Source organism: Lemur catta, chromosome X (genome assembly GCF_020740605.2).
Source record: "Lemur catta isolate mLemCat1 chromosome X, mLemCat1.pri, whole genome shotgun sequence".
NCBI lineage: Eukaryota > Metazoa > Chordata > Mammalia > Primates > Lemuridae > Lemur > Lemur catta.
The window spans coordinates 5,707,003-5,734,646 of NC_059155.1; the positions used below are offsets into that span (position 1 = coordinate 5,707,003).

The window sequence follows — 27,644 nt, forward strand, 5'->3', positions numbered from 1 at the left end:
GCAACAAAGCGAGACTCGGTCTCAAAAAAATAATTGAAATTATGACTGATAACATTGTTGTTGTCTAATATAAGGCAAAGCAGCGCTGTGACTCTGATAAATAGGAACATATCATGGGCATTGAGGGTGCTGAAAAATCTCTAGGAATCTTAAATAATTTCTAAAATATTCATATTAATAGCATTTTACCCATTAAAATTAATTTAGGGGAGGCTTAGTATTCTTTTTGGATTTGACAATGCTTCCAATGCAATTTATACAATATTAAATAAAACTATTTCTAGCACTTTTCTTGTTATAAGGTAAAATAATAAATAAATCCTTTGGGATTTTCCAGGGACCTTCTGGGAAATCCCAATGTCAGTTTTAGGTATAAAACACATATAAGATTTGATTTTGGGAAGGTAAAATGTTAAAAGTTGTAAGGAGGCCTTGAACATTTGATTAAATAAGAGTATGGGTTATTGAGAAATAATACTTGGTTTTCTATTGAATCGAAGTGATAAAAATTTTAAAGTAAACATAGGAGGTAAAGTGATTATAAAGAATCTTAGCTCCTTTAAAATTAAAAAAGACTTTTAAAAAATAATTAAGGAGATGATAAAGTCAACATAAAGATAAGGCATTATAGTATTTTGATAAGACACAGAATCTTTGCCTTTTAGGCAGATTACTCAGAAGGAAAGACAGACCATTTATATCCTTTTATTAAGAGCAGAGCAATGATCTAAGAAAATTTTGTTATTTTGACAGAGAAACCCAAATTTTAGTTTTACACCAGTATATTTGATACTAGAGCTCTTTTTTGAAAATCTTGTAGACTCAATAAATTTTAGTTAGTTTTAACTGTGAAAAATAAAATTTTCTATGAACCTTTTATAACTTTTTAAATATTTGTTTACATTTTGTCTTACACATTTTTTGGAACCATTAGTTATTTATTTTATTTTATTTTATTTTTTGAGACAGAGTCTTGCTCTGTTGCCCGGGCTAGAGTGAGTGCCGTGGTGTCAGCCTAGCTCACAGCAACCTCAAACTACTGGGCTCAAGCAATCCTCCTGCCTCAGCCTCCCAAGTAGCTAGGATTACAGGCATGCACTGCCTGGCTAATTTTTTCTATATATATATATTTTAGTTGTACAGCTAATTTCTTTGTATTTTTAGTAGAGAAGGGGTCTCGCTCTTGCTCAGGCTGGTCTCGAACTCCTGACCTTGAGCAATCCACCCGCCTCAGCCTCCCAGAGTGCTAGGATTACGGGCGTGAGCCACCGTTCCCAGCCCATTAGTTATTTTAATTTAGGACAAAACTATTCTGTTTTTCCTTAATAAAAACTTATTTTGCATGTCTTGCATACAAAATTGTTACCTTTTGACATTAGTACTTTTAGTAGTCTCCTTTGTAGATATATATTGACTATAATTTTTAACCATTAATAACTTCTGTCTTACAGAGAAAACAAGGAGGTAGGTAATATCGAACTGTCATACACCAGCATTTTATAGGAGACTAGTAAAGGTTATGAATATACCTTTCATAACTTTTTCTAGTTATATACTTTTTATAGTATAATTTTTCAATGTGAACAATGAACATATTTAAAAAATCCAAACATACTCTCACTGTACCATAAAAAATAAGAAGCAAAAAGTATATAAACTTAAAATTAGGTTTAGTAACTAAGTATTTATTTTATCATTCTTAGAAATGATGTACGTATTTAACAAATATTTATTGGTTAATTTAATTTAGTATGTCTAAGGTTTTAAGTTACCAAAAAGATCTTGGAAACTGTCTTTAAGGTGACATTATAAAACATAATTAGTGTTGAAAGAAAGTTTACCAGAATAATGACTCAATTTAGCTAAAAGCAAATTTACATTTTTTTAATCGTAAACATCTAGTAGATATAATACTAGCTTATTTGACTAGTAAACCTGTTTAATTTTAGGAAGAATATACCCAAGTAGAGTAAAAATATATGCTTGTATTATATGTAATACTGATAACTCAGATAACATGGTTGTCTATTAAACTAACAATATTAAACTAATCTTCTTTGCCAAAGATTTACCTAAATTCTGTGAACTTGAATTTTAAAAATTTGGCTAGTTTTTATGAGAATACTTATTTGTTATTTACACTGGAAGTATTAGAAGTTGTTTCTTAACTTATGAGAGTTTTAGGATTATTTAATTTATATAAGTGCTTATTTATCTCCAAGTCAATTAGAATAGAGGATAAGGGATTTTGTAAATTAATTTGGTAATGCCATCTGGGAGAAGGGAAATATTACACATATATCTCACACACTCACACACACACACACACATAAACATACACACAGACACAAATAGAGATCTTATTTTTTTAATTCTAACTCTTCAGCCAGCAGTCAGGCATAAACACATTAATGCAAAACTCACTGTTTTCACAGAAAAAAGTTGGCTTCCATCTTTGACCCACCTTTAAATTTTGACCAGGATTGTGTTTCTGGCAGATGGAACAAGTCGGGGTTACCTGCTCTATGAGAAGGCTAAAGCATCCCGTGAATATTTGTAGAGGAGACTTGTAAGATTTTCTTTTGCCCTGATGGGTAATCTTACAGAAGCTGTAGACTAAATTTTGGGTGAGGGACACAAGAGACACCAAGTGGGTGCCTCGAAAGCACATCTGAACAGATACAATATCCAAAGTGTTTCCTATTAGCTTTTTTCTTTTTCTTTCCTTCTTTCTTTTTCTTTTTTCTTTTTTTTTTTTTTGAGACAGAGTCTCACTCTGTTGCCCGGGCTAGAGTGCTGTGGCGTCAGCCTAGCTCACAGCAACCTCAAACTTCTGGGCTCAAGCATTCCTATCCAATTAGCTTTTGCATCCTCAGATGGTTGCTTTTGAGCTCCCTGATCCCCCGGAGAGCCCCTGACATCTGGGAGAGCTAAAACTCTAGTGACTATAGGCAGTCGAGGGGGCTGAGTGGGAAGGGTGGATAGAGCAATGCAGGAGGTAGCGGTGTTGAAGAGAGACATATAGAAGGATTCAGGAAGCTGAAGGGAAAGTCCAAGGTGGTGAAAAGGATGGAGGAGGGACCAGGGTGGGTGATGGAAAGGGAGAAATCTTAGATGAGCCCATTTGAGGCAATCCCAAATTTCCCAAGGAAGCCATTGAAGTTCCAAATTATCCTTTGTGAAATTTTGCCTTTTAGGGGAGATACTGGACAGAATGAGTGCCATAGGGGCAGAGCATGTAGTCAGCAGAGGAGGAGGAAGAGGAGCGGCACCTGGTAGATTGAGAGTTACCCATGGGAAGAGGAGGATCAAGTAGAGAAAGGAGAGAGGCTGGACAAACAATCCTACTAGAAAGTTCTACACACAGTCCTCATCTGGTAACCAAAGGGGGTTTCTCTGTGCAGTCCTCACTGATGAGCTGAAGGACTTGTCCTGTGAAATCCCTAGACAAGGAGTCAGGACAAACAACAAGGCTTCACAGAAAAGGTGGTAATTTCCCACTGGGGAGTCAGGGAGTAAATCCCCACTTGAGAAGAACCAAGAAAACTTCTGTCCAGGAAGATTCTGGTTCAAACTGAAAAGAGCCAGAAAGAGTCCTGCTCAACAGGAACAGTCAGGAACAGTCACTCAAAAAGAGCCAAGGAGACTTCTGTCTGGGAAGATTCCTGCTCTAACAGAAAAGAACTGGAAAAAACTCATGTAATAGAATCAAAGTAGCTCTGTCTGAGTCATGGAACCAGAAAAAAGTATCAAATAAAAACAAATACGGACTTAGATAAGGATTGACTTTATTTTAAGACTTGTAGTAGGAATAATGCTGCAATCTCAGGATTTGCAAGTATTATAAAATCAAACAGAAAAAGACTTAGAGGTAAACAGAGCTAGCAGCTACTTTTAAGGGGCAGGTGGGCAGGCAAAGGGAAAACTGATTGTCATGGTTTGACCAGAAATGGTCTCCCCGTGGTTAGCCCATTCTCAGGATAAGCTGATTAAGTTGGGCATTTTCTGCATTTTAGCACTTGCTTAAGCAGGAGCCAGCAAAGTTCAGGGGCCTTTGGGGAGGAGAGAAGCCTGCCTGACATTTGGTCAAGGCAAAGGAGAGTGTAGAACATAGACAATTGTGACCAATTGGTCACCCTTCAGGCAATAACCCATCCTGGGTTTCTGGCCTAAGACTCTTGAGAAACAAGGGGGAACATCGCTGGTAGAAGCAGCAGGCTTGCCCATGTGTGGTTCCACCCAGTAGCCTTATTGGACCTCTGCCACCTTCTAAAATTCAGCATGTTCCAAACCATTTTTCCCAACACACTCTCTCACCAAAACAACCAAATAAGCAAAATTAATTGATGCACTAACTCTGCATCTCCCACTGTGTTCCCCATCTCAGAAAATGGCATCATCATTCACCCCATGTTTGGGGCATGTTAAGTGCCAAACCGATGAGACATGTAAGAGCTGAGGTCCTGGAGGCAGAGGCATAGACAAATGGGACTGGAACTTAGGGGTGAGGTCTGGACTAAAGATAAACATTTGGGAGTCCTCTGTATGTCAGTGGCAATCAAAGCCACGGGAATGGGTAATATCGTTCCCAGAGTATGCATGAAGTGAGAAGAGAAGAGGTAGAGGTCAGAACCCTAGAGGAGCACCCACATTAAGAGGTAGGGCAGAACAAGAAGAACTTGTCAAAGAGATGAATGAGGAGTGGCCAGAGAAGTAGGAGGCCAACCAGTGTCTGCCGTGGAAGAAGAAAACAAAAGAGAAAAGGGAGAGTTGGCAATTGTACCAGTTAACTGGACTTAGCTGCAAAAATGTCTAGAAGAGTGGGATCGTGTGATAAAACAACCTGACCCCCTCCCAGTCGTTTGTTGCCACCTAGACAAGGACAGAAATTGAGGGTATTTATAAACTTTTATAACACTTTGACATTGTCAGGGCATCCAAGCCTGTAATCAGTTGACTCTTCTGGTTAAACAGGGTAGAGACTAGTTCGGATGTTGTGGTGAGTCACAAGGTTTGGGAGCTGTGCTGTGAAACCAAATGTCAGTTCCAGACGGACGTGGGAAGGGAGGTTATTCAGCACATAGTTTGAGAAGCACTAATAGCTTCTGCGGAATGTTGACAGTAAGAAGGGAATGAAAAGGTGACAAGATTGAGTGCAGACAGCTCTTTCTAAAGAGGGTAAGAGAAGTGGCTGGGGTGAGGTACGGGGACTTAAGTACAGAGAGACTTTTTATAAAGTGAGACGTTTAAGTGATGCCCCCCCCGCCCCTGTTTCTACCCCACCATTATCCCTAGATTTAGAGAAGCCAGAAGCGTAGCGACGATCACGTGATCAGGTTGAGCCATGGGGAGGGGGCAACGAAGTTCCATCCTGACCGTCATTTTTAGGTATAGGCGGACCCTCACCCCAGCTTTTACATCTGTAAAAAAGGGATGAAAATGCCATTGCTTTTTAATAATCGCTGTGACTACTTTGCAATTAAGACAAGAAGGTCCCAGCTGGGAAAACAAAGTAACGGCAATACCTGTGCGACAGTGTGCGCATGCGCCGGGATTGTGCGCGCCGGGTGCGCTTGCGCGCGCCACCATTTCCTGCACCCGTGGGCTCCGGCCGCGGGGAAACGAGACCATCAACAAACAAAATGGTTGTCTTTGAGAGAGCGGCGCTGGCGGGGCTTCTTCTGCAGCAGTTCTGGCGCCGGCCTCCAGTCGGCGCTCGAGGATCACAAATGGCTCCGGGCCTCTCGTTTTGGCCGTGCCCTAGAAATTTTGGGTTCTCATGGCCCTTCCCCCTCTTCATGAAGTCAACAGCTCCTTGGAGAATTTACCGAGCACTACGTGCCTGCTTTCCCTCTCTCGCCCAAACCAAGCCCGCCAGGGCAACCTGGGGGAGAATCCTCTCCCCAGATTACCAGGCTCCTCACTGGCCTGGCCAAGTGCACAGGTCTTCCTGAGCACCGTGGCTGGGGGAGAAGACTGGATGGTTTAGGTCTTTCTAGATCGGACAGATGGGCTGGAGGTGGGGAAGGGACGGAGAAAGGAGGGATGGCAGTGGGAGGAGGGGGACTGGAATGCTAGTGTGTTTGCAGCCAGGAGGAGACTTTGTCTTTTAATACCTCGTTGAAGTCATCAGGTGATTTTGCCTTTTTCAGCAAGAAGGGAGCAGCAGTGCTCGGGGTCCTTCCAAGGAGTAGACTGCTCCCTGGGGTGGGGGCTGTGCCTGGCTCCTCTCTGCCCTACCCTTGGGGAGATGAGCGCTTCCAAGCCCAGGGCAGGTGACAGCTAGTGTGCAGTGAGTGAGCGAGGGCTAGTCCCAGACACTTGCTCCGTTAAGCGTGCTGCTCATTTTTCCTTAGCGCCTTGGCTGGTTATGAGAAGAATATGGCCACCAAGGTTGGAGAGGCCTGGCAGGAGACGCCTGGAGCCCCGAGAGGTAGCCAGGGAGACCCAGCTGTACCCACGCAGCAACCTGCAGATCCCAGCACCCCAGAGCGACAGGGCGGCCCCAGCGGACCCGAGCAGCTCATCGGACTGGAGAGCTGTGGCAGCAGGTAAGGGCCGAGCTGCACTGGGCTCCTGCCTGCTAGAGCCGGCGTTTTTGTCAGGCCACAACCCAGGACAAACGCTAGACGCTAGGCGTGCCTGTTACCCTCTGCAGGTGTGAGAGGCTAGAAGCCAGAAAGAAGCAGACCAGAAACCAGCATCCCAAGGGTAGGGTCTCCACGGGTTTCAGAGACTAAGCCTGGCACAGAGAAGGTGTACAGATAACCATGTTGTTCAGCAGCCACTTGGAGCTTGAAAACCTGGGTCGGGGAGGGATATGGGGTGCTTTTGCCATTCATGGAGATGGAGGGTCTCTGAGGAAAGTGTACCATCGTGTAGGTGGGACTTGCTACCAGAAATAAAGGCTTTACCAGTTGTATGACCTTTTCTACTGCCATCACCATCAGGATGGCTGTGCATTTGGTTGATAGCTCGCCTCCACCGTGGTAACCTAGGGTCATGCAGTGGTGGCAAGAAATTAGCAGCAGTGGCCTGAGGAAACGGGCTTGTGAGTTTTCTGAGAGAGGCCAAGGACGAAGGAGGAGCAGGGCAGTAGGGAACAGATAGCACCAGCCCCTTGAGGTGGTTTCCTGTGAGCAGCTCAGGGCTCCCACAGTGGTAGTGTTCTGGCTCCTAGCCTCTGAAGAGCAGTGCCTGTTCACACCAAATCACAGTGTTTGCAGTAGCTGTGAGAACGTTCCAATTTTGAAATCCTAGATGACTTGTAGAATATTTTTTCACATTTGAAAATATGTTTTTACAGAGAATCTAGTATCAGATGATACACCATCCTGAAACCTTCTGTTGTTTCTCATTTCCAAAAATTCATGGAAAGTTGAAGTGGAAACAGTGTGGTCTCTGGAAGGGCTTCTTAGCCCTCGCATCTATGTGGGCAGGACAGAGAGGACAGGAGAGAATGTCGTGATTTGATGACATTCTCCCCATTCCTGCCACGTCAACTTCATTTCCATCTCTAGGATGGGACTTTCTGGCTCCCGCATCCAGCTTCAGTCCCTAGGAACCCACCCATTGGCTCCTGTACCGGCAGGACATGTAGTAGAGGCTGCTCATCCAATGAAGGACTTGCCTTATTCTCAAGGTTTCCTTATTTGTGGTGCTTCATGGCAATTTTTCTGTCCCGATATCTGATTTTTTTTTTTTTTTGAGGCAGAGTCTCACTCTGTTTCCCGGGCTAGAGTGCCGTGGCATCAGCCTAGCTCACAGCAACCTCAAACTCCTGGGCTTAAGCGATCCTCCTGCCTCAGCCTCCCGAGTAGCTGGGACTACAGGCATGCGCCACCATGCCCGGCTAACTTTTTCTATAGATATTTTTAGTTGGCCACATAATTTCTTTCTATTTTTAGTAGAGACGGGGTTAGTAGAGACGGGGTCTCACTCTTGCTCAGGCTGCTCTCGAACTCCTGACCTTGAGTGATCCTCCCACCTCGGCCTCCCAGAGTACTAGGATTACAGGCGTGAGCCACCGCGCCCGGCCCCGATAGCTGATTTTGAGCCCGTGCCTCGCTCTGACTTCTGGCCTCCCTCTGTATCTCAGTTCCAGGTCATTATCTTGACCAGCTCTCCCTCTTGCCTCATCTTGCCTCTGCCAATCAAGTATTCTAGCTCTGCCATCACCTTCCCACCATGATCCATTGCTTTGATATGGTGGCCCTAGGAACAGGGTGAGGAAAAGGCTGTTCTAGCTTCATCTTGCTGAGGAACTCAGCAAAAGAGATGTTTGCTGACCTCTTGTATTCCTCAGCCTGGCTCTGGTCTCTCAAACCTGACAGATAGGATGTGTGCCTGGGTGTCCCCCTGGCCCTTTTCTGTGTGAGACCAGCGGCCCTTCCCTTATCAACTCCTAGAGTCACAGTCGATGATGGTTAAGGAAGGTGTCCTTGCCTGTTAGGAGGTCCCTTTGCTCCCCAGAGATCTTTTCCCAAAGCAGCCATGTTTGGGAATAGCCAAGAACCATGGGCCACTGCCTAGAAGTGATACATACACAGTGAGCACAGTGGCCGGGGCCCCACCCACCTGCCCTTGGAAAGCACACAGTCCACCCCTGAATAAACGTGGTCTGATAACTGTGAGCACTGCTGCGTGCTCAGAACATGCAGGTGCCATTCTCCGTGCTTTATGCGGAGTCACCCGTTTAATTCTCACAGCAACTCTATGAGGGAGGTACTGTTATTATCTCCATTTTGCAAGTGAGAAACGGAGGCAGGTGAAGGTTAAGTAAGTTGCCAACAGTTATTGAGCCAGGAGGTGACCTAGCCAGGATTAGAACTGGGGCCGTCAGAGCGCAGAGCCGGTACTGTTAGTCCTTGTGGTCTGTACACTGCCCCTCCATTTGTGATAAGCCCAGAAAAGAAAGAAACCAGGTGCTCTGATGGAGAGGAGCTGGGGCAGAAGCTATTGTAGCTAGGGTGGGTGGGAAAAGCTTTTCTCTTGAGGAGGGGACAGTTCAGCTGACACCTGAAATGCCTGGAGGAGTCTGCCTTGCGAAGAGCCTGGGAAGAAGCAATGTGGATAAAGGAGGGGGAGGAGGGCCTGAAAGATGGGCCCTGTGGTTGGAGGGTAGGAAGTGAGGTGAGCAGGGGGCAGGAGGTGGTCCCCGTAGGGTCTTGAAGGCCAAGGAGAGCTGCTCCTCTTGGGGAGCACCGCAGGGCTCCTGCTGCTCACATTGCAGCCCTGAGGGGATCCCCAGGGAATTTTTTTTAAGAGACAGGGTCTTGCTATGTTGCCCAGGCTGTCCTCCAACTCCTGGGCTCCAGAAGTCTTCTTGCCTCAGCCTTCTGAGTAGCTCCAGGGAAATTTTTTTTTACCTTGCCCCTTCAGTTCTGCTCTCCCCTTGACTATTCAGCTGACACAGATCACAGGATGCCAGACACTTGCTAATTTTCCAATCAGCAGCAGATTCTATTTCCTCCTCTCACAGTCAGCCCCCTTCTCGCTCTTTGGCTCTGCACTTTATCCCCATCTGTCTTTCCAGGTTCCTATGGGGCCTCCTCTCCCATTCAACCCACCTTCCTCCAATCTCCACGGCGTATTTCTGTGTCACAGGGCAATGAAAGAAGAGGCCCAGGGTGATTGCGTGCATTGAGGCAGGGTGTCTCACACAGCCAGCAGTGGGAGGGCAGGCCCTCAGGAAGGGCTTCCCAGAGGAGGAGGTGGTGTTATCTGCAAAGGCATGAGAGAGCTTGGCACATCCAGGGGAGCTGCAGGCCAGTCTGTATGGTTTGAGCTTTGGCCACATGTGACACAGTCTGAGACTGTGAGGCAGAGAGCTTAGCAGGTGCTAGATCCCCTTCCCCACTCTTAAGGTAGCTGAGGTCTTGGACACTGGATTCTCTGGCAAGGAAGTGATATCCCAGAGCCTGGGCCAGGTGGGCGCAGCCATATGCAGGGTGTGATCTGGGCGCCAGCATGTTGGAGAGAAGCCAGAATCGGCCCAGAGCAGCATGCACCCACAGCACGGGCCTGAAGCCGCTAGAGAGTGGACAGACCTGAGTTGAAAGCGGTAAACAGAACGTAAAGCCCTGAATTGCAGTGGGCAGCTGTGGCAGCTTTTGGTATGGGGCTTGTGGCCTGGGGGCAGGCAGAGCGAAAGCCAGCAAGGGTCTGGCCAGAGAGAGGCCTGTGAGCTGCCTAGAAGGTCAGATTCCAGGCCAAGGGCCATATGCTGCGGCTGAGGTGTGGAGGTTCAGGAAAACCAGGATACCTGTCAGTCTTGTGCCTCTGCTGCTAGCAGGTGCCTTCCAGACTGAGATGCATCCTTTCATTGTGACTTTTCTATAGTGTGATCTGGGCCATGTCTCAGCCCACCTAGCCTGAGTTTTCTTACCTGTAAAGTGAGAAGTCCCATTAATTGATCTCCAAGTAGCCCTCAGAAGCAAAAGCTCGGTGACTTGAAAGTGTTGTTTCAAAAACACCAGCACCATTTCAAACCTTAGAAGAGGCAGTGTCGGCAATAAGGCTCAGAAAAGCCTGTGTAATCCTGGAAGATGTCAGTTCTTAGTGTTGACACGCTCAACCCCACCTCCATTTCTTCCAGGGTGAGAAGCCCCTCAAGCTGCATGGTCACTGTTACTGTTGCTGCCCCTTCTGAGCAGCCTCACAGTTATATTCCAGCACTGCCAAGTGAATTGGACTCCAGCTCGACCACGTAAGGAAGGATACCTAGTAACCTGGGGGATGTCTGGGCACAGGGCAGCTCCCCATTTTCTCCTTGGGAGTAAAGGACTCAGCTTTTGTTCATGTTGCTCCTGCTCTAGAGCCTCCCCGAACTCCTAGCAGCCCTTTGGCCAGGGGCTCACATCATACAGTCTTAGTCCCCGGTATAAACTCTGATTTGCTGGCCTGGACATGGTGTCATCACACCCTCTCCTCCTTCTCCCTGTCCCAGTAAGAAGCTGAGGAGGAATTCCTAGGGCATTAGTGGGTGTTGGCTTGCAGCCAGCAGCTGGGCTTTGCCATCCATAGGCCTTTGCTAATGTCCCTATGGAACATGTCTGGGAAGGCCAAAAGCCCACGAAGGCCAGGCCTGTGCCTGTCTCTCTCACATGCTCACATGCCCACTGCCTCACCTGCACTTCTGTCTGCCTCTTCGGGTGCAAGGAGGGGTGCTGTTGCAGGGCGGCTGCTGAGTGGGGTATGTGTGGAGGGGGTATCTGAGAGGACCTCCATGGATATCAGGTCAGCAGGCTGGAGTGTACAGCATGAAAATGGGGGCCAAATTTGGAGCCACACTGAGCCCAGTGAGGCAGACTTTGCTTTCACTGCTTCCAGGGGCCTGTCCAGGGTGAGGTGACTTCTAGGCCTCTGGAACTCCAGGAATGAGAAGGGAGAGGTCAGGTTTGGAATGGAGATTGCACAGTACCTGAGGCCTCTGAGGAGGCCCCAGGTGACGAGGACTGATGGTCTAGGATTAAAGCTTGGAGGATGTCCCGGTCGTGGGTAGAGGGGAAAGAATGCACAGCCATAGAGGAGGGACTCAGGAGCAGAAGTCCAGGAGTCTAGGGAGAGGGTGGGAACACGGAGGTCTGCATCAGTTGCAGGGAGCCTCTTTCTAGGGCTCTCAGTCCAGACCCAACAAGCTGCACCCGTGGGCTGGGGTTTCAGCCTGAGTCCACCACAGCTCCCTCTGCCGCTGCCCCGGAACCTGGTGCCTAGAGTGTACCAGCACCTCTGCCCAAGGCCTTCCCATGAGCTTCTTCACTTCCTTCAAACCAGGCTGGGGTACCCCAGCCCTGGACCTCTTCTGTGGGCCAGGCACAGTCCCCTGGAATCTTCCAGTGTACCCCTTGTGTTCTGCTCTGCTCCTTCTACAGTAAAGGGATTCTCTTCGTGAAGGAGTACGTCAATGCTAGCGAAGTGTCTTCCGGGAAGCTGGCGTCTTCACGCTATGGCAGGTAAGAGCAAGCCCCAGATCTGTCCATGTCATGGCCTTCTCTTGCCAGGCCCCATTTTGCCCTCATCATGCACCCCTAGTACCTTGTCCAGGGCTTGACCCAGAGTAGCTTCTGGGGAATCGTTCGTTAAATGGATGATTGATGTAATTGCCCTCTGATGTGATTTCTGCATTTTTAGGTGTTCCACCTAATTGTGTGCCTTTGAGTTCTTCCTAACGATTAACTCAGCCTGCACTCCACTTGCAGTGCCATCCCATTTTGCCTGCCTTTGTTGCTTTTTTTGTGAAATCTGAGAGCATCTCCCTTTACAGAGCTGGCAGGGCCTTTAGGGACCCTCTACTTGATTCCATCTCCTTTCAGATCACAGGACTCTTCTCTTGAGCCCCCATGCTCTTTCTGTCATGCCAGGCTGCCTTATCTGAACACACATGTGACTGTAGTTCCTGATACATGCGTGACTTTCCACTGATCATCTCTTCCCCTGCTTGCTTCCTAATGCCATATGGAAGGGTACCTCTGTGTCACCCCAGTACGCTCCTACCTTCCAAATGGGGTCCCTCGGGAAATTTTTATGACACATCAGCCCACTGCTAGCCTGAGGATTTTAGTAACATACAGAGTGTCCCAGGCTTAGTTCAGGATTCGGCCCCTGGGGCTTTTGGACTGGCTTTCACTGGTGCTGTGCCGTGATGAGCATGGGCGTGGGGCTCACATTCCAGCCTCAGTTCAGCCCCTGCTGTTTGGGTCTTTTGGGGCAAGATGCTCAACCTCTGTGAGCCTCAGTTTCATCATCTGTAACCCCTTAGGGGGGCTCTTCTCAGCAGCTTTATTGAGTTACAATTCACCCTTTAAAGCGTGCAATCCAGTGGGTTTTGGTATATTCACAGAGTTGTGCAACCATCACCACTGTCCAATTCCAGAACATATTCATCACCCCAAAAAGAAACCCCAGACCCATTAGCAGCCCCACATCACCACCCTCAGCCCCTGGCAACCACTCATCTATTTTCTGTCTTGATAGCTTCGTTCAGCGAGGTTTGGAGATTAGGAATATGTGAAACCTTTGGCACACCCATGGGAGCTGTCATTGCCATTTAGTATTTGCTTCTATTAGAGTCACTTGGCAAAATTGTATCTATCTCCTGGTCTCCTCCCAGTCCCACCACCCTGTTAAATTTAATTTTTAGACTCTGACAATTAAATTTATTTTAAAATTGAATTTAATCTTTAGTCAAAATGTTGTCTTATGAAAAAGCAGTAGCCCTTCTTTATCAGGCAGTGAGAATTGCATGGTCCAGTGTGTTGCTCAGAAGAAATTAGGACCTAAGCTCACGCTTTATCCCAAGCATGACCTTGGGCAGGTCACTTACCCTCCGAGCAGTTTTCCTGACAATCTTATGAGGCCACCACACAGCTCCTGGAAGGATGGCAGCTTTGCTAACAGGTATCCAAGGGCTCATATCTAGGTAGTCACCCTTCCCTGCCAATATTTTTGTTTAATTGCCAGTTTTTGTTATAAAAAGTGAAGATGCAAAAAGGAAAAAGAAACCAGAAACCACACCTCTCTCCTAATCCCACCCTGAAACCCAAGCACAGGCATTGTGTCAGCATGTTCCCTTCTTTCTTCCCATTCCCTGTGTCTGACTGCTGCTGTGAGTGGGCTCCTGGTGACCGTCACATTGTAACATAGGTGGGGAGAAGAGCTCTGCTCTTTTCCCATTGATCAGTGGAACTGAGGTTCCTCCTGGCCACCTCACCCTCACATCTCCCTCATTGTGACAGGTCTTCTTTGCCCCCGTGGAAGGGCTCTTCCCCGAGAGAATCACGCCTTCTTGGCATCAGCCCTTATGGCACCAGGTGCCATTTAGGATGATGGATGACAGCCTGCAGTGTAGAGTCATGTCTCAGCTATGGCCCCAGGGTTAATTAGGAAAGTGTTCCCTAAACATGACTGTGACAGTGATCTGCTCCCACTTCTGCCCTCTCTTCCCCACACACTCCCTGCAGTGTCAACAGCACCGAGGACTCGTTTGACATGGAGAAGAAACCCCCATATGACAGCACCCCATACTCTGAGAGGTATGTCTACTTTTTTTTTTTTTTTTTTAACCAGGGAGCTTGCAATTCTACAGAGGAGAAACAGCTCAGGAAAATGTCCACACTAAGTCTGTCTGCTTTTGTCTACTGCTTTGCAGCTTTCAGTCTGTTTGCAGATCTGTCACAGAGTGCAGGATAATGCCATAGGGTGGCGCTTCCCTTATGGGAATGTCACACTTGTGGCAATTAGAGCTTTTGAACCCAGCCAAGCCCAGAGGGTGGATACCAAAGGCTACTGAGAAGGGAAGTGGTGGTGTCTGAAAGCCCAGGGGGCTCATGTCTGCAGGGAGGGCCTTTGGATTACTACCTAACTGATTACTTAATTAATTTGCAAATCTGACCAGCAGTAAAAGATGAAAAGAAAAAAACAACTACAAGAGAGATTGGTGGGTGGAAAATGAAGAAAAATGCTATTATCAAGAAGCCAGAAAAGACACAGAGCTAAGAATGCACAGTGGTATGAGGATATTAAATTGAATAAAGGGGCAAGAGAGCACCTCATTCAGTTTTGAAAGCTGTCACTAGATGATGTCACAGTCATAGGATCTTAATGACAAAGAAGTCCTATTTTAAAATATTGGAATGGGGAGAAAAGAGTCTTAGAGACTGAATTCACTCAGGTTGCTGTGAAGGAAACAGGTCTGGACAGAATAGGCAGCATGCCTTACGTCACACAGTGAGTCAGTGGCAGAGCCAGGACTAAAGCCCAGGGCCCTGACTGCTTCCAGGTAGGGATGTTTCTACTCTGCCATCTGGCTTCTCATTGATCAAGACATCTAAATTCCTGTGGATGACATTCAGAGGCCAAAGCTAGATTGGGGAAAAAAGGAAGGAAGTGAGAGGGTTAAGATGAAAGGAATCCCACCAGGCTCCAAGGGCGAACAGGTAGAGGGGCAGATAAGCAGAGGGGGGACAGGGAAGTCCCCTCCATTATGGCTGAAGAAACAGCCAGGTACCTGGATCCTGGGCAACCACCGATCACTTGGTGAGTCACATCACCAGATGATGTCTTAGCAGAGAAGGGCAGGTTGGTCAGAAACCTGAGAGCTAACCAGTTATGTAGGAGCAAATGACATGAGGCATCCACCTCCAGATACCCTGGGGACCCCCTCCACATTGCACAACTACTGAATCCAGACTCAGACCTTACTGATCAGACCTCACGCAGACCTTAGAGGAAGGAGCTGGACAACACCAGTCACTTGGACACGCACATGCACAGGCACAGAGAACAACCGTGGGCTGGAATTGGGGGTGGTAGAGAAGCAAAAGGGGCAGGGCTACGCCGAGGGCAGGAGTCTAGCAGTTCTGCCGTCAGAGTGAGCTCTGGGCCAGCAGCAGGATGGCGGCCGAGCCCCAGCTGTCTGTGGCATCTTTGGGCCCTCCTAGGGAGCTAACGTGGATCTAGGTTGGTAGCACTACCCTTGGCTCCCATGAGAAGCAGACCCAAATCTCTGGAAGAAAGCACCTGATTTCGGCCTGTAGGATCAAGGCAGGCTGGCACTTTCAGCAAGTCCTGTCTGAGGAGGAAAAGCAGAGGTGACTCTCAGGAACAAAATCAGGGATCCTGGAACTGGGGACCTACTCGACCCAGAAGTCAGTATCTGGAACTTCAGCATGAGATCCAAGTAGGCTCTATACCCAGGCTCATGACAGGGTGGGTCCAAGAGTGTATGGGCTGGGAGCAGGGCTCAGTGTCCCAGGCATGAGAAGAAGGTCCATCAGGACAGGGCCAGGTAGGGCATACAGTGACATGTCTCCTGTAGGAGAAGGCACTAGTCTTCCTGCTCTGCAAGGGAACAGGCCTCAGCAGATACACTAGGCAGAGGGGCAGGGAGAGGCAAGCTGCTTGGAACAAGTGTCACATCAGGCGGTTTACCCATACTGCAGGGCATAGGGCAAAGATACATGACTGGTTTTGGAGACAATGCAAAGGTCTATGGAGGCTGAGAACTGGTCTGGCCCAGGGCTGTGCTGCCAACTGCACACCACAGAAAAAGATGGCAGGCTGGGGGTGAAGTCTGTGTGCCAGCCCAACCACCAGGCTCTTGTTTTCTCACCTCGCAGAACAACTGGAGGGATCTGTACTTACTGCAACCGTGAGATCCGAGACTGTCCAAAGATTACCCTAGAACATCTTGGCATCTGCTGCCATGAATATTGCTTTAAGGTAAGAAAGAGGGTGATGCTAAGAACATCCTGTAGCGTGCAGGAGCCTTACCAGGCTCAGAGCGTGGAGAAGGCTTGATCTCTATATGCAATTGCACACAATCTTGGAGGGTTTGCAGGACTGGGAGGTGAATGAGCTCCCAAGTCCAAGGGTATGAATAAGCATTGGCAATTTGATGTGCTTAGTACTGTAGGGAGACAAAAGCAGTCTTCTAGGGAAAGAGTATTCCCGTTAGAGGGCCAACGAATGCATAGGCCTTGGGGCAGGAGCACCAGAGTGTTCTAGCCTGTGTGGCTGGAATGGCATGAGAGAAGGGGGATGGGTTAGATGACGTAGGCCTTGGAGGACACAGACTTGAAATTTTATTCTAAATGCAATTGGAACCTACTAGAGAGTTTGGCTGGGGGAGTGACAAGTCTGATTCATGCTTTTTAAAGGATCCTTCTGGCTCTGAGGTGAAAGAGGGCCTGTGGGGGGCAAGAATGGAAAAAAGGAAGCCAGTTAGGAGGCTATTGCCGTAGATCAAGCGAGAGAGAATGGTCACTTGATTAGGGAGTTGGCAGTGGTGATGGTGGTTGGATTGGGGGTATTCTTTGAAAATAGAGCTGACAGAGTGTGAGATAGGAGAGAACAAGAGCACTGACAGGAGATCCCAAGGTTTGGGGCCTAAGCCACTAGGTGAGAGGATGGTGGTGCTATTTGCTGTGATGGGAAGGCCTGAAGGGGAGCAGGTTTGGGCATGTAGTCAAGAGTGGAGTTAGAGGCAGGTGACACTGAAGGTGCCTTGGGGACAGCCAAGGGGGAGGGTGCATAGGCGGTCAGATGTGTAAGTTTGGGTTCTGGGGAAAGACTAGGGGTGAGGGTCCTCTGGGTATACATTTTCTCAGAGCCATGGGGCTAGATGAGCTCACCTAGGGTGTGTGTAGGTGGAGAGGAAGGCAGAGGGCTGAGCCCTGTGGCTTTCTAGCATGTAGAGGTTGGGAAGGAGATGCGGGTCTAAAAGGAAGCTGAGAAGTAATGACCCCAGGAGCCAAGTGACGTAGTTTCTCAAGAAGGCTGCAGTAGCACCCTGTCAGTGATTGCTGAGAGATCAAGTAGGATAAAGACTGAGAATTGCCCACTGGGTTTTGTAACATGGTGGTCATCAATGACCTCAGTCAGAGCAATTTTGGAATGATGGGAACCAGAGCCTGACCAGAGTGGGCTCAAGAGACAATGGGACATGTAGAAGTGGAGAGAGCGAGTCTAGCTGACTTGCCCGAGGGCTAGGCCTTGTAGGGAGCAGAGCAGTCGGGCAGTGGGGAGGAGATAATGGCATGTGCTTATGTTCATGCGATATGTCAGCGGAGAGCAAATAGATGCTGCAGGAGAGAGAGGCTAATGTGGGCATAATGTCCATGTGTAGGAGGGAGAGGTGAGTACGCATCCACACGTGGCAAGGCTGAGTATGCAGCTCCTGTATGGTGAGGTTCCCAGGTTCAGTGGTGGGACAATGAGGACTTTCTTTAGCAGTTGCTTCTGTTTTCTCTGTCAATACAAAGCATGGTCATCTACTGCAAGTGAGAGGTGGGGGGATGACTGTTGGTCATTTAGGGAGAAAGGGGAGATACTGCCTCTGAGAGTGGGATGGTGGATGGACCAGAGGGAAATGGAGGCTGTGCAGTGCCCACTTGAGGCGAGTGCCCCTGAATTCCTACCAGGATGGATCAACATAGTCGTGTGGTGTCCCCAGCCATGCTCAGGGGCAGGAATGAAGCAGGGGGCTTGCATTTACCAGGGGGATTTTGCCAGGTGAGTTGGATAAAGTGAGTGTGAGGTGTGTATGTGGAAGGGGTAAGGTGAGTGAGCTGCAGGTAGAGGCTGTGGGAGTCAAGCAATGGGCCATCTGATGTGGAGAGTCGGGAAGCAATGCACTTATTGGTAGTGACGAGATGTGGAGCAGCAGCTCTCAGGCATGAGCATGCATCAGCATCCCCTGGAGGGCTTGTGAAGACAGAGCGCTGGGCCCCAGCCCAGAGTGCTGACTATGTAGGTCTGGGTGGGCCCTGAGAAGTGGCATCTCTTCTGAGTTTCCAGGGGATGCTGAGGCTGCCAGCCTGGGGACCCCATTTAGACTCTGGCTGAGGTGGAGAGGGTGCCCAGAGTGTTGGAGGAAAGGAACTACAGCCTGGGAAGGGGGAATCTCCCATCTGCGTGGATCTGGAATTTACTCAGGACAAGACAGGAGCAGTGGTAGAGGGACAAGAGTAATCCAGGTGCTAAAATCAGTGACGGTGGGGTGGAAGGGGCCTGGAGAGCAGCAGATCTTTGTCATAAGAAGGGGGTAGAGGGGATAATTTGAGGGCCAATTGTATTCGGTGGACTCCAAGTAGTATTATATTTTTTAATTTAAAGATCATGACATGTGGTGAGATAAAGAACATTTTTTTCTCCTGATTCACGGACTTATGTGAAAAGTCCTAGAAGATTTTGTAGACTCTTGGTTATGTACTTAATTACAGAGCACTCCTATGAAACATAGAGCAAAATTACAGGAGCCCGACACCTAAGATAGTCTCGGATGTACTTGGTAACACAGTGCTAAGCGTTCACAGAGGATACAGTCAGTGTGGGCAGGAGTCCCTGGGAAGTCTTGGTGAGGGACATGGGTCTGGAGTCAGAGGAAAAGGGGTGCACAGGGACATTTTCAGGGTGCTGAACATGAGCAAAAGTGGCTGCCACATGGCCTGTGTGTGCAGAAAGCAGGAGGTTGATGGGTACAAGGGGAGGAGCCATGGAGGGGCAGCAATGTTCAGCTTGCCTGAGTGGGGCTCACATAGGGTGTAGGGAACTTGGAAAAGTGGGGACTGATATTCTTGGGGGAATTTTGTCTTTTTTTTTTTTGAGACAGAGTGTCACTTTGTTGCCCAGGCTAGAGTGCCGTGGCATCAGCCTAGCTCACAGCAACCTCAGACTCCTAGGCTCAAGCAATCCTACTGCCTCAGCCTCCCGAGTAGCTGGGACTACAGGCATGCACCACCATGCCCGGCTAATTTTTTCTATATATATTTTTAGCTGTCCAGCTAATTTCTTTCTATTTTTAGTAGAGACAGGGTCTCGTTCTTGCTCAGGCTGGTCTGAAACTCCTGGGCTCAAGCGATCCTCCTGCCTCAGCCTCCCAAGTAGCTGGGACTACAGGCATGCACCACTATGCCCAGCTAATTTTTTTTCTATATATTTTTAGTTGTCTGGTTAATTTCTTTCTATTTTTCAGTAGAGATGGGGTCTCGCTCTTGCTGAGGCTGGTCTCGAACTCCTGACCTCGAGCGAGCCTCCCACCTCGGCTTCCCAGAGTGCTAGGATTACAGGCATGAGCCACCGCACCCGGCCTCTTGGGGGATTTTTGGAAGGTGGGTGCAGTGGCTGGGAGTTACCCCAATGGGCGATGAGCATAGAATTGGACAGGGTGTTACTTTTGTAAGGTCACAGAGCTGCTCAGAACTGAGGTAGTGACATCAGAGCCAGTGTTATGGCAGTTGCAGTCTGCTGCCTTCCGGGAAAGGCTACCACATTGCTCAAGTTCATTTGTATAACTTATTTCATCATTCACTTTAATTATAGGTTTTTGTTACTCTTATTAGGTAAGAAAAGCCTTGTTAGGCTGACATAATACTTTAAAATACTAGTTTGTTTTGTTACAGTTAGGAAAAAAGGGACACCGATGGCCACAGCATCATGGCAACCCTTCAGAGTCCCCATTCTCCATGGTGTGAAACACTTTTGCCAGCCCAGATTGGGTTTTTTTTTCTGTGCATCCAGAAGTGACCTCCTAAATGGATCAGCAACATCAGTTGGCCAAGTGAAGGTTCACATCCTGTTTCACATTAACTAAAATGACAAAAACATAATGCATGAGCCAGAGGGCTGATTAATTTACAGTGAGAAGTAAAACTGCCAGGAGAAAGGAACTGAAAAGTAAAAATAGCACCCAGATTGCCATTGGCAAGGTGCTACGTAAGAACGAGCACAGGGACTCAGAGGATGGTAGCAGCCTTCTCTGCCCTTCTAAGCATCCTTTGAGAGCTTGAAGCCAGAGCCTGGAGAGTGCTTGAGATCCAGACACACAGGGACACTTGGGCTCCTGTTATTCGAGACTGCAGGCCACGCCACCCTGACGCCCAGTATCAGGAGGGCCCTCCGCGGCACGAGGCTGGCTATTCTCCTTCAGTAGGCATTCCTTGGGAGGCAGGCTTTGAGAGCCTTGAGTCTGGAGGGGCTGGGCTGCTGAAATAGCCTCCCCTTTCATGGGACTGTCATATCACCTTCCTGTGGACCTTAAATGTCATCATTAATGTCCCCCAGCCCCTCCTACTACAGCAGTGACCACTGGCATTTACTGAGCACTTACTTTATGCTTGGCCCCAGGCTGAATGGTCTACATGGGCTAAATCACTGAGTGCTCCTACTAATAGAAGTATGTCTTGCCGGTAGGCCTGTTTTATAGATGTGGAAACAGAGGCTGGGAGAGTTTTGATGACTTGCCCACCCTCATGCAGCTAATGAGTAATGGAGTCAGGGCTCAAACCCAGGCTGAATTCTGAAACTACAAGATCATCCTGCCAGCTGGTTTTTGTGGGGTTTTGAGTTTGGGTTTTACTTCTGGTTTTTGCCATTTTTTATTGCCCACTTGGACGTCCAGGATGTGCCATGGTCTCACAGCACCTGTCTGCCCACCTCGCTCAGGAGCCCCCTCCCTGCCATGTTACCAAAAGCTCGGCACTTGTCCTTGAGGGTGCATGAGAAGAATGAGAACACATGGTTTGAGAAGGAAAGGGAAGTTTATTACTTTGCCGGCAAAGGGGGAAAGTAGCAGACTCATCTTAAAATCCAAATTCCCATACATAAGCAGAAATAGGGACCTTTTAAAGGAAGGCCATTCAGCTTCAGGCAATTGCTGTTTAACTACTGTGGATGATTCTGATTGGTCCCATCTCTGGGGAAGACAATCTCCTGACCTCCGCCCAGACCTCCACCTGGAGAGTTCCAGTTTAGCCATCTCCTGTGGCACAAAGAACAAAGGACATTCCTCTGCCCTACCCAACCAGTGGCTTGAGGCAGAGATTCAGGTTTTAGTTCTCAAAAAGAAGTGGGGGATGTTTTAGAGAAACAGAAAATAGGCCGGGCGCGGTGGCTCACGCCTGTAATCCTAGCACTCTGGGAGGCCAAGGCAGGCAGATCGTTTGAGCTCAGGAGTTCAAGATCAGCCTGAGCAAGAGCAAGACCTCGTCTCTACTAAAAATAGAAAGAAATTAGCTGGACAACTAAAAATACATGGAAAAATTTAGCCAGGCATGGTGGCTCACACCTGTAGTCCCAGCTACTCGGGAGGCTGAGGCGGGAGGATCGCTTGAGGTCAGGAGATCGAGACCAGCCTGAGCAAGAGCGAGACCCCATCTCTACTAAAACATAGAAAGAAATGATCTGGACAGCTAAAAATATATATAGATAAAATTAGCCGGGCATGGTGGTGCATGCCTGTAGCCCCAGCTACTTGGGAGGCTGAGGCAGGAGGATCACTTGAGCCCAGGAGTCTGAGGTTGCTGTGAGCTTGGCTGATGCCACGGCACTCTAGCCTGGGCAGCAAAGTGAGACTCTGTCTCAAAAAAAAAAAAAAAAAGAAAAAAGAAACAGAAAATATTTTTTCTGTTTGCTTTTTTTCCTGGCCATTCCCTCTGTTATATATATTCCCCACTGTCAATATTCCCCTTCCATATCTGTGGGAGAAGGGGTGATGACTCTGTTACAGCCCCACTCATTCCCGTTGCTTTGCTTTGTGTGTTGACCTCCAGCTTGCCTTCTCTTCCAGTGTGGGATTTGCAGTAAACCGATGGGTGATCTCCTGGACCAGATCTTCATTCACCGTGATACCATCCACTGTGGGAAGTGCTATGAGAAGCTTTTCTAGGTGGGTGCTGGCACCGCAAGGGACAGGCAGCCAAGAGACTTGTTAGGGGGAAGAAATGTGCCTTGATCTTTTCCTGAGTCTTAACCCAGACACTGTGCTCTCTCTCAGCCTTTATGTTCAGGGGGCCTCAAGTCCTCATGTTCCTATGCCCTATGATAGTTTGAGATCTTAGGTGACATGGACAAAGTCCCTCCCTGGGGATACTTCCAAGTTACACCTTCCATCCAGCACCTTAGCTAAGCCCTCTAGCTACCCTGGGATGCTGAGTGGGGTTCTGTTGTTAGCCCCATTTTGCAACAAGGAGATACAGACTTAGAAAGGGAAGGAGCCTGTGGAAACACCCACTTGGTTTATGGTAGAATCAAGACCTCACCCAGCCGGGCGCGGTGGCTCACGCCTGTAATCCTAGCCCTCTGGGAGGCCGAGGCGGGTGGATCGCTCGAGGTCAGGAGTTCGAGACCAGCCTGAGTGAGACCCCGTCTCTACTAAAAATAGAAAGAAATTATCTGGCCAACTAAAAATATATATAGAAAAAAATTAGCCGGGCATGGTGGCGCATGCCTGTAGTCCCAGCTACTCGGGAGGCTGAGGCAGTAGGATCGCTTAAGCCCAGGAGTTTGAGGTTGCTGTGAGCTAGGCTGACGCCACGGCACTCACTCTAGCCCGGGCAACAAAGTGAGACTTTGTCTCAAAAAAAAAAAAAAAAAAAAAAGACCTCACCCCAGGTCTTCAGATCTCCGTCCAGGGCTCTCTGCTGCAGTCCCCTGGCCCACCTCCACCAGTGCTTGCATAGCTTCAGATTAGGACTCGATAGCCAAGGTATTCAGTAAAACAAGCCTCTGGGCCACATGGTCAGCACTGCCTGAAGACTTGTGTGCTAATAGCCAGTGGAATTGACCACCATGTCTGAGCACAGAGCAGAATATATCCCTTGAAGGCAATCAGAATGGGTAGCAACCGGGCTCTCCACCAGCTACATGCTGGTCGCCTTCTCTCCAGAAGACACGTTCAGCTGAACCGTGACTCCCGATCACTGGAGCAGTCACCCACGCTGCATTTCCGGTATCATGGCTACTTCTATTTTCTTTTATCTCCCTCAGGCTGGTCAGAAGCTGATGACTCCCGGATGAGTTTGGCTGTCTCCAGTTGCCGCAAGTTGCTGGCTCCTCTTCCCTCACTTCCTCCCTCCCTGTTTGATTTCTTCATGCTTTTGCCCTTCTCAAGTTGAACTTGCTTATGTCCAACATCATATCTTCATGATGCTATGATAATTGCTTGTGGGTTTAGCTTCTTATAGCTTGGAAAGCACTTTACATCCATGATCTCAGTTCAGGCTCAATCAAAGAAGATTGAACAAGAATTCTGTCTTGACTTCACCAGGACAGATTGACTTTCTAATCAGTTTAGGTAGGCAGAAGTATGGAGTTCAGTGTATCCTGACTCCCTTGATGCTTCTGAGGGGCCAGGTTGAAGACTATTGATGATCCCTGGTGGGTAAATTGCAGGCATTGAGTGCTTGGGATTGGCATAGGCTGATGTTAGCTTGTGTATTTGCCGTATATATGTTTTTAATTTCTATAAACTTTTTAAAGTAGTTAGTTGCTTTTGATTGAGTTATATGGCAATTTTTTTAATTATCTCCTCCCACCCATCTTTCACTATATTTGAATTTTTCCCTGCAGATATGTGGGCATGTATTGGAAGGTTTACACAGTTAGGTTTAAATTCAATAGAATGTGATTTTAGGAGGCTACTGACCAAAGGGATACCTGGGTCTGTTGGAACCTTGATAGCTGACTAATACTTTTGCCCTCGATTCCTGCTCTCTGAGCTTTACACACAAATCTTCTCAAGTGGGTTTTAGGGTGATTAGATCCCAGCAGGATTAAAAGGGGAGAAAAGCAGCTAACATTTCTTGAGGCCTTACCATGTACCAGGCACTGTCACAAAGTGATGGCATTAATCCCCATAATAATCCTGTGAAGAGGGTATTCTTGTACCCATTTTATAGATGAGGACACTGAGGCTCAGAGAGGTGGTCATTGTGTTGTGTAGAGCTCTGTGCAGAACCATTGCTCGCTCTCTCCAGAGCTCATGCTCTCTCCAGGAGCAGTAATCACAGTAGCAAGTATTGACTTAGCGCTCAGTATGCACCAAGCACTGTGCCGAGAATACCTAATTCCTACGAGGTAACACCACTCCCGTCTGAGCTCCAGAGGCATACTCTTACAAGGAGGGGAAGGGGGGAAGGTGTGACATCGCACTCTTCTTCTGGGCATCCCAGATCCATGGATTTGCCCCCCGCTTGAAGTACTACAAGGGCCAGACTGCCTTTCTTTCCTCTCCTCCCCTTTTTGTGAGACTGCTTCTGAACTGGGATGCTGTCAGCTGGGAGCAGATTTGCCTCATAGATCTTTCCAAAGAGGAGCTTGGCAATCCAAGGGAAGCTCCAGTGGGCTAGCCTATCTGAGCAGAGTTTTCAGTGACCTCCTATTTTCCAATCCAGACTCTGTCTCAAGCTAGCAACAACTGCTGGGGCCTCATGTACTTGGAACATGGAAACCTGTTGGCCAGCTGGGCAGATGCAGGCCCGTCCATGCAGTCAGCTGACACTCTGTTCAGGCTCAATTGTACCCTGCCACCTTTGGGCCCAGCATCACTTTGTAAGCTCCTTGAGAGGAAGAACAACCTTACGGTATTTCTGATACAAAATGAGGGCCTCTTCTCTTGATTAATTATAAAATGTCTCCATCTTTCTCCAGTTTCTGAACCCTGTTCACATTGGCTTGTGGACTTGTTCTTCCTGCCAAATGATCAGAGAGGAAAATTCCATTTACTTGCGTAGCTGTGCATCAGATTTACCCTGGTGGAGAAAAGTACGGTATGCCATGTACACACACTAAGTATGAGCTGGTCTTCCTCAAGTCTAGCCCCCAGCATGGGACTTGGCTCATAGTGGGCACTAACACACAGGAGCTGAATGAATGAGTCAAAGAGAAAGAAAAGTCACTCCTTTAGTGAGAGGCTCCATCCCTGAGACTCAGTGCAGGCCCACCTGATGGCTTCCCTGCCTTCACAGTGTGCTCTACCTTTAAGGGCATTTTAGAACCAATATGCAAGATATTGAAAGAAATCTTGCAAGATCAGTATTGATTTTGATCCAAAACCGCCTCTTTCATGTCTAAAAAGGCACAGAAACTGCAGACTTACGGAAGAGCTGTGGTTGCATTACATCTTTGCTTCCTTTTAATTGCTTAGTGTTTCTAATCATATTTGCTTAATCCACATTACTGTGCACAATTATAATAAATGTTAAGATACTACATGTGTCAGTGTTAAGGTTTCCTTTTGTAAGTGTAATAACTTGGTGTATCCTGCTGTGTTATTTCTCCAACTGTCTGAAGCCATTCCCTCTACGAAAGCAAATAAGTACTTTATAGCAAGAGCTACAAACTGTGCATGCACAGGAAATGTGTAACTAGAGACTCATCAGATCTTAATGAGGAATATTATATTGTTTTGGGTTCATCCTCCCCTTCATTACTATCCCAGATAGATGGCCACCTAGTCCTTATTGCACACTTTCGATGAACAGTTGCGCAGTCCCTTTTGTGCTTTCTGTCTGTCAGCCTCACTTTTAGAAGATGCATTCTTCAGTTGACTTAAAATCTGTTTCCCTTTTTTAAAAAATTTCAGAATATTATGGGGGTATACATGTTTTGGTTACAGTTTTGAGTCAGCTATACAAAAGCAAATTATGTTTCCCTTTAATTGTCACCCACTGGTGATTTTTGATCTCTCTGTTAGACGTCAGCCCCTAAAATAGATGAAGATACTTCTCAGATTCTCTCTCAGTCAATTCTTCTCCTGTTTAAAGACGCCTGGTCCCTTCAGTTCTTCCTTGACAGTAATTCAGAATATATATCTCTCAAAAGTGACCCCCAACATGCATCCCAACCCAGTGCTCTACCAACAGGCAAGACTGTTTCATCTTGCTCATAAAGGTCAGTGCCCAGGCTGTCCAAATCCTGTTGAATCATCATTATGCCTATCAAGTGAGCCATGTTGCCAAGTTTCATATCATCTGAAAATGCCATCTGAGTCTTGATCCAACCCAGGAATAGGAAAGAATGACCAACAAGTCCAAAGATGGAAGACATGACACTCAGAGGACTGCTTCCATCACTGAGTAGGGACCTTGGGCCATTGAGCTCTTACCTCAACCTTGGCTACCATCTTAGTACAATGGGAAAGGAGGAAGAACTTCTACTGATTCAAGAGACAAGGACTACAACAGGAGCTCCTAACTACGTATTTCTAGGACTCTCAGTTGGTGATGGTGTGTGACACAAAGACCTAAAAGAGGAATAGAGGAGTGTCATTTTGAAATAGCACACAGCGGGCCAGTTGATTCCAGTGTTGGGCCTCCTCCATTGCCACTCCTATGAGGCCCTAACTGTGCATTCCCGTGTGCTGACCTCTGGGGCCTGCTCTTGGCTATGAATATCTTCAGCTTGTGAATTTCGTCTATAGAATACATTCATCTCATGAAGCTTCTCTGCACAGTATCCTCTGCCTGGGAAGGTCCCAAACCTGCCTCTGAATGCCTTCTGCTCCAGGCCCCACGCACAGTGCCTTCTACCTGCAAATGCCCTCCACTCTCTGAACTCTGCTACTCAGTTCTGTCCTCTCCCAGCGCTCTGCCAGTGAGGCTGTGGAAACACAGCCTTCTTCCTGTGAGTGCCCTTGCCATGGTGTGCTTTGCTTAATGAGCCTTGCTAAAGGTTTATTGATTTTGTTCTTTTCAAGGAACAACATTGATTTTTTTATTGTTTCATTAATTTTTTCTATTATTCTCTACTCTCTGTTTCATTAATATCCCCTCTAATCTTTATTGTTTCCTCCATTCTACTTGCATTGGATTTAGTTTGCTCTATTTTTCTAGTTCCTTAAGGTGTAAAGTTACGTTATTGGTTTGAGATCTTTCCTTTTTAATGTATGTGTTTATAGCTATAAATTTTTCCCTGAGCACTGCTTTAACTGCATGTTATGTTTTCCTCTCCCTTCATCTTAGAGATTTTCTAATTTCCGTTATGGCTTTGACCCACTGGTTATTTAGGAGTTTGTTATTTAATGTGGAGTTCCCAAATTTCTTTCTGTTACTGATTTCTAATTTCATTCCACTGTGGTTGGAAAACATACTTTGCATGACTTAAAACCGTTTAAATTTATGGAGGCTTGCTTTATGGCCTTGTGTTTTGCTTTGAATGTATTTTTCATGGGGGTTCTCCCTCTGCATCCTGCCCTCTGCCCTCACAGCCTCTCTGAATAATGCATCCTACTTGAGAATTGCCCCTCTCTCTCTGAAAACCTGCTGCACACTGCTGTTCACCTCTGAGGCCCACTGTCCACTGTGCTCTTTAAAGGGATCTTCTCAGAACAGCTTTTGCTGTGCAAGCCATCCAGTTGTGGGTTCAGT

General features: G+C 47.5%; 1 protein-coding gene across 5 annotated transcripts in view; it reads left to right on the plus strand.

Moving 5' to 3' along the window:
• Window positions 1–25,490, plus strand: part of ZNF185 (zinc finger protein 185 with LIM domain) — a 71,788-nt gene extending 46,298 nt beyond the window's left edge. For all 5 annotated transcript variants that reach the window (XM_045538572.1, XM_045538576.1, XM_045538574.1 and 2 more), the window contains 7 exons: window positions 6,357–6,551; window positions 10,598–10,708; window positions 11,874–11,954; window positions 13,962–14,033; window positions 16,119–16,221; window positions 22,067–22,165; window positions 23,266–25,490. In XM_045538572.1, coding sequence (XP_045394528.1) covers window positions 6,357–6,551; window positions 10,598–10,708; window positions 11,874–11,954; window positions 13,962–14,033; window positions 16,119–16,221; window positions 22,067–22,165 — 661 coding nt within the window. In that variant the 3' untranslated portion in view covers window positions 23,266–25,490. The remainder of the gene's footprint in view (window positions 1–6,356; window positions 6,552–10,597; window positions 10,709–11,873; window positions 11,955–13,961; window positions 14,034–16,118; window positions 16,222–22,066; window positions 22,166–23,265) is intronic.
• The last annotated feature ends 2,154 nt before the right edge of the window (window positions 25,491–27,644 follow it).